The sequence below is a fragment of the Aythya fuligula genome, chromosome 7, assembly GCF_009819795.1.
Source record: "Aythya fuligula isolate bAytFul2 chromosome 7, bAytFul2.pri, whole genome shotgun sequence".
Lineage (NCBI taxonomy): Eukaryota > Metazoa > Chordata > Aves > Anseriformes > Anatidae > Aythya > Aythya fuligula.
The window spans coordinates 34,507,468-34,522,017 of NC_045565.1; the positions used below are offsets into that span (position 1 = coordinate 34,507,468).

The 14,550-nt window shown below is 37.1% G+C and overlaps 1 protein-coding gene across 1 annotated transcript in view; it reads right to left on the reverse strand.

Annotated features, from left to right (window-relative positions):
* The window catches only part of DHX32 (DEAH-box helicase 32 (putative)), a 23,907-nt gene extending 9,815 nt beyond the window's left edge, over positions 1-14,092 (reverse strand). Inside the window, exons 1-6 of the mRNA XM_032191244.1 lie at positions 13,823-14,092; positions 10,448-10,641; positions 8,627-8,999; positions 6,012-6,257; positions 3,841-3,940; positions 3,583-3,741 (exon numbers count right to left, since the gene is read on the reverse strand). Coding sequence (XP_032047135.1) covers positions 3,583-3,741; positions 3,841-3,940; positions 6,012-6,257; positions 8,627-8,999; positions 10,448-10,641; positions 13,823-14,092 — 1,342 coding nt within the window. The remainder of the gene's footprint in view (positions 1-3,582; positions 3,742-3,840; positions 3,941-6,011; positions 6,258-8,626; positions 9,000-10,447; positions 10,642-13,822) is intronic.
* Between the last annotated feature and the right edge of the window lie 458 nt (positions 14,093-14,550).

The following is a 14,550-nucleotide window of genomic DNA, read 5'->3' on the forward strand; positions in this document are numbered from 1 at the left end:
GTTGCGGCAATCTACGTGGAAAGAGTTCTTTTCTCCTGTTATATAACACAATAAAGATCTAGCTGATTAACTGATAAACATGTAAGGACATCACTATTATAGTGGCACAGGAATTCAAATAATGCACTTCAGAACTGCAGTGCCAAATACATTTTCATATGGCTCATGAATTCTAAAAAGGGTAACAAGTCTGCTGCATTTGCTCATCTTGATTATAGCATGAATTAAATGCAGCAGCTGTAAGCCTGACATGTTTGTTGCTCTCATAATGCAGTAATGAGTCAGAGTTAATCCAGGCTTTTATTTTTTTCTGGAAGAGCAGCAGAAAAAAAAAAAACCTTGTGCATTATGTTGTTGAACAGAAATAAAATATTTTACTGATGTAATTTCTGTTTCTTTGCTTATCTACTATATGTTCACTAATCTGTGTGCAGGGAATGGGCTGTGAAAGAGTACTTTACACAATCAGAAGAAATTCTTTCCATATTATGCATCTATAAATGAATTTCTGTGTACATTTAATTTATTTTCTGTTCACCAGATCATGCTCATACATTTCTCTGACACTTCAGTGAAGTCATTTTGTTTAGGAGAAATTCACCTTTGAATAAATAAATAAATAAATAAATAAACACAACCCTCCTCCTTCCATTGTAAAGAAAACTTAAGAATGTTAGCTAAACAGAAATGGTGCCTGGGTACTCCTGTAGCACATTGTTTCTGGGAGTGAACGGTGCAGGGGAACTGCAATATGTTTGCTCCCTCTGCTCAAAGGGAAATCAAGGAGGTAAAGAGCCATTAAGTAGTCAAGTTCAGGACAAACTATGCAGAGGAAAAAATAGGCTATTTCTGGTTTTAATACCTATATCCTCTGAACAGCAACTGATTTGACTAGGTCAAATGAGAGCATACTGAAATATTGCAGTGTCTTTTTGTTTTGTTTTCCAGTTGGTCTTGTACCAACTTTGGCTGAGGATGGGCAAAACGGCTTTCATTTTGAGAGCTTTGTTGCTTATAATCTCCACTCTAGGCTTGTATACCATCTTGGAGATCCCTCCTTGTCTTCTTCAGCCTTCCTCATCACTGCATGTTACAGAAGGCTTATGCAACTAAACTGAACTGCTGCAAAGATAACGAAGCTTTCTTGGGAAGCTGGGATCTCTTGCACAGGAGAGGATGCTTTCCATCTCTGGTAGCTTTCTCTTCACCTCTTTTGCAACACTCCCCTGCAATTTGCAATCCACAAAGGTTTAACTTGACCTTATGACTACTGATGAAAAAGCTACAGGTCTGTAAATGAAGTGGGCACCAGTTTAACTGGGTACCAGTTTAATTCCAGGATGTGGCTTTAATCAGTCTCTGGTTCACCTGGGTGCTGTCCTGCTGCTTTAGCCACCATGGCACTGAGTGTGCAGGTCAGGGGTTCTGAGCTCAGGTGAGGGAACTCGGGCTTCCACAGGTGGGGATTGTTGACCCAAAGCTCTCGGGAGGGTGCAGGGCCCAAAAGGAGGTCTTCAGTGCTTGAAAGCTTGACATGTTTTGAGTTTGTTGGCAGGTGCAGTGAAATAACTAAATCCCCTTACAAATACCCTTACATCAGTAGTCCTGTTTCTTTCAGACAAACGTATTTAGCACCAGGTATTTGAAGCTGTCTGTGTTCTGGCAGGGTGGCTTCTATAGCCATCTCTGGAGAGCTGCAGTAGGAATACAGCTCAAGTTTTAGTAGGAAAGCGGTTGTTTGCCCACTAAGAAGCAGAAAGCCCCAAGGCAAATAAAGTCATTGTGTGGTCTTTCCTAGGATAAACTGGGAAGAGTTTTATTACACAATTAAAGCAGTTTTTCAAATGTTTAATTTTGTGGGGCCATGAGACAGGAAAACCAGAAGTTTCTGCAGACTTTCTCATCCCATTTCAGTTAACTCCCTACAGTGTTTGTGGGATTTTTTCTTTGGTCAAGCAATGTATCTAACATTCCTCACGCTGTTTCAGTAATTCCTCAAATTTCTCAATACCTTGAACTCACACTTTTCATCTAGTTAGCAAAAACTTTTTCATATTTAATGCCCATCCAAATAAAGCTGATGCATTCATCAAATGCCTTTACGATTTTGTACACATCAGCAAGACCCTTTCTTCAGCTGCATTATCTCAAAATACAGACAAAACTTAGAATTCGTACATCTGTGAAATCCTTAAATGCCTCTAGCATTTTGTTCTTACTGAATACCAACTCTATCTCCATTGTGCTTTTAAATCCAAAAATGCTGAATGCTTTTTCTAGTGTAACATTACTAATTCATTCTACAGTTCAAGAACAGCTTTCTTCATATGCAGTAAAGGCACTAATATATTTTAGATTTTTATTTCTATTTTATTTTTAGTAAAATTCTTTCTAAACTTTAGTGGAAACCAACTCTGTTCCATAACCATTCTCCATGAAGGTTTCCTGGATTCAGCACAGGAGGTGACACTCACAAGGCCAAAATACTTGCTGATTCTCATCAATCTTCAACTAGTTACTGCTCAGGAGGGCAATGGTGTTTTTTGTTTGGTTGTTTGTTTTCAACATTTCAGTTAGGTATGCTTTTGCAAAGCAGATAGACAAGGGAAAAGCAGAATAAATTTCACTTAAAATTCCACTTGGAATGTAGCACAACACCCAACAGTGGGAATTAAACTTTGTCACTGATTGTTACGGTGCACAGGATGTGAAGGACAAGTGTTTGTTCTAATTCCATGCATGTGTAGAGGGAAAAGGAGGACAATAATGAAAGGTCTTCTTATTTGCACTGGAAAATGATCATAAATGAAACTAGCAACATGATCTCCAAAACAATTATATCCGTGGTATTTCCCTCACTGTAATTAGCTTCAAATCAACAGCATTTTGAGGTAGGTCAGAACAGAAGAGAATATTCTTTTGTAGAAAAAGCCCCCAAATATGAAGTCAGCAAAATAAAAAATAATAGTAGTAATATAAAACAACCACTTTCTCTTAACTCAAAATTCAGAGTATTTCCTGCCTAATATTGAAAGTTTATTTGGGTTTATTTTATAAATAATATTGTCCTTAAGCAACAGCTTATGGTAAATTTGAGGTTGGAGACGCTGGAGGATAAGAAGAGAGCTGAATTCCTCTAAATGTATCTCCAAGGTAACAATAGTAGTTTATTTGGGTTGTAAACTTTTGATTAAAGGAATATATTTTGTTAGGTATCTGTACGATGCCTTGTACAATGGGACACAAATTTTCTTTGTGAGCTCCAGGAAAATAATATGAAACCTAGATGAGAAGATATCTGAAATATTGATTTTTTTATTTTATTTTTTATTTTTTAATTCCAATTCCATTCAGATGCTTGATGGTCTTTTTCAGAGCAAATGGTTCATATCGGGTACCATTTTTCTAAGTGCAACTATTGCACTATGAACTGTTGTTCTAGTAGGTAAGTGCTAAAAACAGTGGCAATGAGATTACAAGTACTTCAGTAAAAAGAGTACTGTGAATAACAGGGCAAAATTAATCTTTAAATAACCACAAAAGTAATATAAACTATATGGAAAATTGGTGCATGATCATTACCTGGCCTACTTAAGAAGTCGCAGTGTCCTAAGCCTGCTATATCCATCCTCTTCAGGAAGAGAACCATGCTAGTCAGGTTTGATTCCTGTATTTTGGCTGGTAAATCTGGTTTCATTTCTTTGTGTGTAAATTCTTCAGGATACAAGCAGAAGAGTTTTCCTGGAAGAGTTTTCAGGAAAATTACTTTGTTTGCATTGTCACATTGATCCTATTAATAATTTAAGCTGATGGGTTTGCATTTTGAGCTAATAATTCTACCTGATGAAGACATGCCCAGAATTTGTTTATGCATCTCTTCTTGGCTTTTGCTGATTGGCTGCGTTATAACAGAGTCTGCTCTGATTCTAGGATTGTACACCTTTAAATAAAAGAGATATTAAACATCAGATAAGTAAGTGAAGACTACAAAAATATTGCTCTGTACTGCATTTTTGTCTAGGTTATCGAATCCAGTGTGTACTAACAGTTTCATTTCTTTTTATACCGTATATTTCACCAGCTAGGGAATGAAAACAGTCAACACTTTGATAAATTGACAGATGCTTAAGTTTTGCAATAGCTCTGTAAGTATTCCCTAAGATGGATGTCTTTTTCTGAAGAAATGTAACATACTAAAGCACAAAAAAATGCAACTATGGTATCACTAATAAAAGCATGAAAAAAGTTTATTTCTTTCAATGACAGAATCCCAACACTGCCTGATAAAATTCTGTTCCATAACTCCAGATTTTTGTCTTAATTCTGAAATCTGTCAGTTCAGCACAGGACACAAGGACTGTAATGAGGATTTACAAGGTCCCCTTGTATTTATTTTTCCTTAATTTTACATTTATTTTGTTAGAATAAGGAGCTGATTTACTCACTTTTCCAACCACCAGGTGATGTCCATAAGTTTCTGTACAATACAGCAAGAGCTGGGTAAGGCATTTTTCTAGTCAAGTCATCTGATTCAACCTTGTCTACTTTAAGCAAGATTTCAATCAAAAGATAAAATGTGCTTCAGTGCAAGAGACAAATTTATTTTCCACTGAGTAAATTCATTATATATCCCAACTGCAAGACTTATGTGGGATTTCCTTCTGCACAAACTTTTGCCTACATTGAACTGACTTCCAGCCATATGGATTGAATGTAAGTTTGATTTGCTGAGGAATGAATACTAGAGGACTGAGCTTCAGCTGTTATGACAAAGTAATTGAATTAAAGGGTAGAAACTGTGTAATTGATAAAGGTGATTTGACAGCCATCAGGACTGCGTTGAAACTGATTTGTTCCCATCACTTCATATTTTAGATTCACAGAAATCTGGAAGCACTGACTTCTACTTTAGGCTTCAAATTAAAGTGGAATTGAGATTCATCTCCATCCAACTGAAAATGGAAGTGAAATTCATTTCAGTCATCCACCTGAAACAACAACTGTAGTTCAGAAATAACTGGGTTATGCATAGTCTAATTGAAAACTGTATTTAGACTTTTGTTCCTCCCACACAAAAGTATGAACATTTTTTTCCTTGACTTGAGGCTGAGTTATTTTATAACCCCCAAATGAGAACCCTTAAAAATGCCAGTTTTAGACACTTTTTATTGTAATGAAAATGAGAGGTAGTGTTAGTTCTCAGCCTTTTGCCTGAACTAACCCATAAGGCTAATAAGCATTAGTCATCTCTGTTTGAAAAGTTTAGGAACACTTAATTTCAATTTGGGTGATTCAATAGCAGATTATGTACAGAACCTCTGATATTGTTCCTTTTGACTATTTTGTCTAGCAGAACATGTAGGGCAGCTATAAAACCTGTAGTAGTGCAGCTTTCCAGCTCATGCAGTGACTTGTTCCTACAGTCACTCATTCATTAGGACTTCACATCATTTTTTAAATAAATTTAATAAACGAAATAAGATCTAGTTTTGCAGCTGCAGTAGTTCTTCCAAGGATGGCATGCAAAACAAGAACCGAGGACATAGAATGAACTGTAAAAGGTCTTAATTAAATAAATTGCAATGTTTTGAGCTACTTGGATGGAAGTACATATGCAGAAGCAGCTCCAAAAAGAAGTGGTTTCCTGTCTGAGACCCCTTCTGTGTTACCTGATTTGTGGCACTACACTGCTTACACAGGAATTAAGGAAACAAGGAATGAGGTTAATCTACTAAACCAGGTAAAATGCCAGCAGGTAGCCAAGAACAAATTGTATATTGCTCTGTCTTTAAGAAACTGAAGACATATCAATGTCTTTGAAAGTTATTTACATGTTGGTAATTGGAATGTTAAAAATGTTATACAATCTGATTTATGAAAGAATTGAAATATACATATATCTAGAAACCATTTGTACCAATTATACCTTTCCTTTTTCTGCACTCTGAAAAAAAAAAAATATCTATGCATTTTTCATTTTTGGCATCCTGATTTTGGTTATCTTTACTAACCTTTCTTCTTTCAACACCAACATCAATGACAAAGGTTATATTTTTAATCCAAATCAAAGATTCTCCAAAGCTTGTGGTGAGCAACACTTTTCTTCTGTATTTTTTGTAGCATTTCTGCTTGTCTTGATTTGGTTTGTGAATTAAGTCTCTTTTTGTGGGATATAAGGGAACTGGGATGAGTTCTCCAAGGTCAGGATTTAAATTAGCCTGTTCCTGTCTGATAATTTGGTAGGCTTTTTCAATTTCCTGTAATCAGGAGAAAGATTATTTTCTTATCATCAATATGAAAAACAAATATCAATATTTAAAACATTTTTAATCTAAAATGAACTTTAACCATGTATCAAACTATAACAACATTTAAAACTGACTGAATGATCATTATGAGACAAAAACAAAATGGAATAGAAGTATATATGAGAATTTAACAAATGTCTCCACTAAATGTAGACCATGGAAAATCTGGGCTGTTTTTTGAAATGTCTTTTTCTCCTGTGCAATTTCCTAAACAGTTCTCTCCAGCTTTAATCTTATCCAAACCCACCTCCAGGGGAAGACAGATGTGCATAAATATAGTACAGGAACATCAAGAATGAGAAATTATGAAATGGCCTCTAACCTTTATGTATATAGAACATGTAGGATGCATCCACATCTGTGATTTAGTTCTGAAAAAAGGTTATTTTACTGCAAATTTGTCATGTGTGCAGGCCTGGGAATGCTGTAACAGATACTCAGGTGAGCTGTTGGTGAGGTTTATTATATAAAACTTATATAAGTTTTTATTGTGTTTTCTTAGTTAATAATAAATTTTGTGAAGACTAATAAAGTCGATAAAATGCGCCTAAGGTACATTAACGGAGCACCACCTTTAAAAACAGTCACAAATTCAGAGGTCAAAAACAAATTTAAATTTTTTTTTTTTGGTTTTGGTTTTGTCTTTTCTAAAAATAGAGTTTACTTTGTGCATGACTTTTAAAAGGCATAGACTCACTCAGTTTTGAAGTGTTGCTTGCTTTTTTTTTTTTTTTTATTAAAAAAATTATTAATTTATTATATTTTTCAAAATTGAAAAAACACATTGAGCTCCTCTTTGAGAGTGCTACTACATTCGAAGCAGTGACAGTTACAATATCCCATAAAAAAAAAATCTTATAAAAGTATGGCAATGACATCTAATAGCAAGACTGGCACCAAGACAACATCAAAAATGTTAATGCTCTTGGTTCATTCATGTTTTTGTTCAGTAGAAAAGATAGTTGAGTGCTAGCAAACAGCGAGCCATTAGCAAGCTGAAACTTTAAATCACAGTTAAGCAAGAACACATGGGATGTGAATTGTGGGGTAGCGATTCATAACAAGAATTTTGTTCATCATGAGAGAGAAAACTAAGTCATCTCTTCTCAGCAATAAGTGAATTATTATTTTAGTATTGTGTGGGGCTTGCCTATCAGAAGTGTTTTTAACAGAAATAAAACTTTGTTCCCAGAACTTCCAGACAGAAAGACTGTGTTTTCTCTCTAACATTATGTATTGTAATCATAGGAACTGATACAGGGAATTCATTAATGTTTGCAAAATTTGTGTCTAAGAAGCTTATAACAGATTATTAGCACCATTAAAAATGTTACATATCCATCCCCCTTTTTTTTTACAATGAATAACAATACAATCAAAAGAAAAATAGAAAACCAAAAACCCTTGGGTAGTTCAAAGTGATTTATCTTTGCCTGTGAAAAGTCATTATTTCACAAATCTGGAGCTATGAAAGTTAATTTGTTGTTCTAAAGCAGATTTGATCGTACAAAGTAGAAGGATGAAGACCACTATCAGGAAATTAAAAATAATAATATTTTAAAATAAATTCATAATTAATAATTAAGTTTAAAAATGTTTATTTGAATACAGGCACATTGATAGGCACATTGGTTTGATGGGTATAAAGTTTTACGATTTTTTTTTTTTTTTTTTTTTTTTCTGAGAAGGACCTAATTATGCAATCCTGACAGCAATGAATTTAGAGTATCACTTCAGGGATTCAGAGATGTCACTGTTTAGAACAGCTAAATCCATATGGATTCCTGAATTATCTGCAGCACCTCTGGAGTGACATTTGCCTCCTGCTGCTGTGTACACAAATGGTTGGGAAGTTTGCAACTGTAAAAGAGAATGCAAATGGAAAGACCTTGTAGGCAGGTTTATGGTAAAAACATTCATGTGAAGGAGGATGTTTATGCGAATTGGACGTGTCCATTCCTGCCAAAAAGAGATAAAATAAAGTGTGATAATGCATTGTAACCTAGATGTAGGGCTTAACTCCCTACATCTGTGACTCCTGTCCCTGTATGCCACCTTTGCTATTTTTTACATCACACAGGATGGCTTTTCTTCAAACCTACAAAAAATTGATAGATTCTTAGTTTACACTATAGGCATGGAACCATAGGGCCATTTGAGTTAAGACAACAACAACAACAACAAAACTGAAATGAAGCTGTTGGCAATGTCCAACATCTTAAATTTTGGCACCAAGATATTTATAGGTCATATAAAAACACAGATGTAAATTTTTTCTTGGTTAAAATCAGAAATCCTAGAATGAGCTAATAACTTACTTGTTCACATGCCAGGAAGATCACAATGTCACCCTTCTCTTTTGAGTGGTGTATCTCAAAGAGCAGTCTCAGTGCAGACAGAAAATGGTTTTCCTGAATGCTGCAGGAATATACAACCTCTGCGTGGTGTTTGCTTTCCACTCTTATGAAGGGGACGCTGCCGCAGTAATTCTGCAGTTTGATGGACATGTGAGGTGCAGTGAGTATTACCAGCCTCAGTTCTGGTCTTGATATCAAGACATCTTTGAGAATGCCAAGTAACACATCAGTTGGAACAGTTCTCTCATGCACGTCATCCAGGATGATGACTCCATAGGAGTTCAGAAGAGGAGCAGACATCATTTCCCTTTGTAGCATATCATCTGTACAGTATCTGCATCATGCAAACAGAAAACTGCACAAAGTTTCTTGGAATATTCAGGTTTTACTCTAAGAAATTAATTCAAGGTCTTGGGGACAGCTTTGTTCTTTCTGTTCTACTAAGAAAGATTTGATAAGAATGAATACTGCCTATTTTGTAGATGGTATCACAGTCTCAGCTTCCTCTTTAAATCCCTTCTAAGTGGCTAAAAACTCAATGAAAGTCAATGATGCTAAATGAAACTACAGTTGAAAAGATGCTCTAGGCAAAAGAAGAAATAATTCTGCCCTAAAATCATAACTTATATTGCTTTTCACCTTCCAAACTATCTAAGCATATTGCATGCAATAACTAATCCTTGAGCTATGAACTAATGTTTTCAGATAAGGAAATGAAGGCGTACAGACACACTTGAGGCACTGCTAGAACCAAGACGAGAGATTAATTCATATTGTAAGGCCTTTCCCACTTTTTTCCTATTATTCCTGCTACTCAAAATTTTTACAAAGCATATTATTTTGTGCTGTGTTGCTCAGTAGGACTTTGAATTTTCTTGAACCAGGTTTCAATATGTGTAAGGATAGGACTCATCTCCCTTTCACATCAGGTGCAGATGATACACAGCATACTGCAGGGTGAGGGGTAAGCATCTCTTCATGAAAGAGAAAGGACACACAAAAGGAAAAGCAGTTGAACTTGATTTTTAGAAGTGGTGAGTACCCTCGCCTGCATTGGAAATCAGGGGGAGCTCATGTGGCTGGGTAAAAGGCTCAAAGTTTATAGTCATTTATTAATATGCCATATTAAATAACCTGAGAAAACAAATCGAGCTTTCATAGTGGCTCATAATCTGGATCCTTGTGTTGCTGCTGTTATTTATCTGTATCTGACATTTTATGTACATTTCTTATCCCTTAAAAATCTTCCACAGTGCTTTTCTCATTACTGAATTTTCCTTTTCAATTAGAGAGAATTTTGATTGCTTTTAAATTCTGGCTTTGCTTTCTTTTATGGCTACAAACACTCCTGTACTGGAACACAGAGAAAGAAACAGTAGAAGGATACGGAGTTTACTGAGATGGTTAATGAATTTTTGTGCAGATGCTAACATTACATCATTTAAATCCCTACTGCAATTAAATACAAAATACCTCTTTCAGGCATTTTACAGTTTGCTGGCTAATCGCAAAATCTCCAGCAGTTACATTTTAAAATACTAGAAGCAACTTTACAAAGCAGTGTTTTTTGTTTTGATTTTCCCCAATCTGGATACAAAATCCTTTTGCCACAAAATCACTGTTCACATGCAGTTGTTGGTTGTCCATCCTGTTGTGTTAGTGCAACGGGGCTGTGAAGAGCTAAGGACTGGGCTGCTGCCCTCTGCGAGCCTTTGCAGCATCCTCGCAAAGAACTGTAAGGCACGCACTAGCCTGAAGGTATAAAACACCAAACGCACAAACCTCAGGATGGTTTCTGTTGAACAGCAGCTTTCAAATGGGATGAAGTACCCCACTTCATGGCCGAGGCTGACATCCATCTCATCGGCTGCGCGCAGGGCCAGCCAGACGGCTGTCTGCTTGTGCACCTGGGTACACACCACCACGCCATGCCGGTAGCTGGTGGACAGGCAGTACTCAGCACACCACTGGGGGATCTGTGAGCGAACAAGAAAACGGGCATCTTCAGTGCTTAACACATTTAACAGAGGCTGTCATGCAAAATCACGGAATTGTAGGGGTTGGAAAGGACCTCCAGAGATCATTGTGTCCAACCCCCTGCTAAAGCAGTTCTCTAGAGCAGGTTGCCCAGGTAGGTGTCCAGATGAGCCTTGAATATCTCCAGAGAAGGAGACTCCACAGCCTCCCTGGGCAGCCTGTCCCAGTGCTCCATCACCCTCACTGTGAAGAATTTCTTTCGCATGTTGGTGCGGAACTGCCTGGGCTCCATTTTGTGGCCATTGCCCCTTGTCCTGTCCCCACAAACCACTGAAAAGAGGTTGGCCAAATCCCTCTGTCTCCCACACTTCAGATATTTATACACATTGATGAGATCCCCTCTCAGTCCTCCTTCTCAAGGCTGAACAAAGCCAGGTCTCTCAGCCTTTCCTCATAAGGAAGCTGCTCCAGGCCCTGTATTAAGTTTGTGGCCCTCCACTGGACTCTTTTCAGGAGATCCCTGTCTTTTTTGTACCGAGGAGCCCAGAACTGGACACAGTACTCCAGGTGAGGCCTGAAGTACTCTGAGAAGACTGTGGAAGAACTGAATCGACCTGAGCACCCGGTGCTTACTCTCTGCCCAACTAAGGGCAGATGAGCACAGAAAATATCCACCAGTTAAATGTCAAGAGCCTGAATCTCTTAAATGGTCAAGAGTTGGAGTGACATGGGCTGAAAGGTCCATCTGGGAGTTTCTCAACTGGACTTGGAATAGTTTGAATATATTGCTGAGGAGAAAATATATTGCATCTGGGAGCAGGTAGCATGGACAGTGTCACTGTGAGCATCTGCTGGCAGGGGCTTCTAGCTGGCTTAGCAGCAACCCAGCCACTGAATGCTGTATTCAGGTGCTTGGTGTGAGGAATGTGTCCCAGGAGAAAGAGGATTTCAAACTGATAAATGCCTGAATAAATAAATAAATACAACTGCAGATTAATTGCTCTGCAAACAAGGTACCTGAAGCTGAACTGTTCCAGAAAGTTATGCAGTAGCTCTCTAGCTTATATATTTACTGTAGAAAATCAATACTGGAAAATACTAAATCAGTGTGTTATTGCTATAAGAATGTACAATTCCATTGTAAATATTATTTCAGTGAAAATATTAGTTCTCAAATCCCTTGCTTTACTTAATATATGTAAACTAGGTGTGACAACATCAGCCAGATATAATTTATTTCTGTATAGTTATTTGTGTTTATAAAAATGGTTAAACAGCCAGTAATGTATTACATCTTGTTAAACCTGTTTTAGGACAATTGAAAGAGCTAAAGGTTGTTAATAAGTAGTTTATTATTATACAAAATTTCTTTTATATAAATCACAGTCAATTACAGGGGGTGAAGACTTCCCACTCCAAGAAATATTCCAGGCCCCAGGCGCTGTTTGCATTTTTTATGGAAAGATGGGAATTCTTAGTTGAAGGATAATGTTTCTAGTTCCATATGTGATCTCTAGCAGTGTCCAGCATCAGTCTCTGACAAGTATGAGAAGCCCTGTAACAGTAAGCTATCCTATAGCTTTACATGCAGGAAAGTTTCCTCCTAATTCCCAGTCATAAACACTCATACTGTGGCTGATAATATCTGCTTGACAATTCTCTGCTTATTGGAGTAACAGACTTAGGTTGTTATATACATTATTATAACAGTAGAATTTAATAGCCCTATTAGATATGTATATGCTTGGAATCAACTGAGATCTTGGTTTCAGTGATGCATTTCCCATTAATTCTGTAAATCATGTGTTCTTGAAAAACCATTTGCTCTTAGCTGGAGTGAGAGAAAGACTATGGCTTCTCCCTGAGAAACAGCCCCACTGATTTCAGTCCTTCATTCCCTGAGAACTTCTCCACCTTCTTTTATGACCTGCCTGCAAATCCACTGTATTTCTTTCCTGATATAACATTAATCAGATCAAAACCATGCTTTCCAAGTAAGGATATGAGCTGAATCCAACAGAGGTACTGCAGAGTTTACCATTTCCACTTGCTGTTCGATGTGATGATGGACAAAAAGGATAAAACGACAAGTTTAGTCAATACAAGGGAGGAGATGATAAAATTTTCCAGCTGAGCAAAATAGCAGCCAGCAAAATGCCAAAGGAATGATTTACTGATAAAATACTAAAGCAACTTGAAATAAGTCCTAGACTATTTTAGACTTTGCCTTGGACTCTCTGAAGACAGTGGAAATGCACCTGTAACATCAGTATGGAAGGATTGTGTCTGACATCTTTTGTAACGGGTTTTAAAGTATATAGTTGGTAGGTTTTCAAGTTGAGATGTGATGTTATCATATAGGAAAAAAACAAAAATTTGCAGTACATGTACTGATAGATACAAGAATATTTTATACAACATTTTTCTCCCTCTCTCTATATTTGGTTCTGAATTTTAAGATACAGTAGTTAATGCACATGTTTCTCAGCCAGTATTTAGAAAGGGTTTGAAATTTTAAAATTTAGTATTTAGAATGTAAAAAGTTGTAGCTTGAGATTGTTGCTAGTTGTTTTATGACACTGTGGTAGACAATTACAGGCTGAAAATTACTATTACTCAGTGCACAGCTTACCCCGAAGCCTCAAAAACACCATCAACTATGTAAAAATGGCTTTTATGGAGAAACATAAAGTAAGTGTCAATTGCCTCTAAGTATTTGCAGAAACTTATTCAAATGTGTATTTTTATATACATTTTACATCTGTATTTGCCTGATTTTTCTGTCACCTTTTTTACTTTACTCTCTCTGGCCTTAACACCTCAGATTATGATAGATGGCTGCACATCTGTTTTTACACACAGAATTGCTGGACACCAGCACAGCTGTGTGCCTGCACTGCAGCTGAACTCTTCCAAACTGGATGCTGTTTTATTTTATATTACAATGCCATACAGCACTCAGTGTAGCAACAGCCCACTACTAACCAAAACCAGACACCAGGATAACATAAATCTGGATATTGATGCATCTAGTATAGGTGAACAGTAAAGTGAACATTTTTTTTTTCTATTTTAAAAACTTGTGCAAGTAGTAACATATGAATAGTATCTCTGAGAAGTGTACAATAATAAGTGTTCTAAAAATAAGAAAAGCTCAACGAAGTATTTTCTAATACTCACCTGTGAGCTCTTGCCAGTCTTAGCATCTCCTGACACAATCACAATTTGATTATGAAGCAAACTTTCCATAAAAGTATATTTCACTTTCCATACTGGAAGTTCTTGTCTTTCTTTCATAAGCTTATAATAACGGGAAGAGTAAGGCAAGCCATCAAAAGGATTAAGCTGTAAATCATCTCCAAACTCTAGTATTTCCTCTTCATCAGCATCACTGCAGTCAAGCAGTTCTGAAAAGCTGTGGATCTCTGGAGAAAATGTTAAAAACTCCATTTTTCTTACATATACTACATCCAGCAGAAGCACATTAAGGATGATGGAGGGAGCCCTTTGTACCGGTAGGTCACACAGGCCCTGTAAGCCTGAGGAAATCCATTCCTGCTTGCTTCAGGATTAGTATTTCTGCTGAAAAGTTGGGCTGACGTTCAGTCGTGGGGTGCAGCTGCCTGCTTTGTTCTCAGATCGTCCCACTCCAACTCACTTAATAACCCAAATGAGCCTCAAGATAATACATTTTAAAGTTGGTCCAAGTTTCAAAATACCGGTGACTGCACCAAAAGACGTCTAGCAGTAGCAGTTTTTGCACTTAAAAAAAAAAAAAGCCAGACGACAAGTAACAGCCAGCGTGTTTGCTGGTGCTCCTGCCTGCTGCTGCTTGGCTGGACTGGAGAATAAATGGGACAGAGAGCGCTGAGCCTGACCTCTGTGGCTCCTGCCTGTGCCCAGTGGCT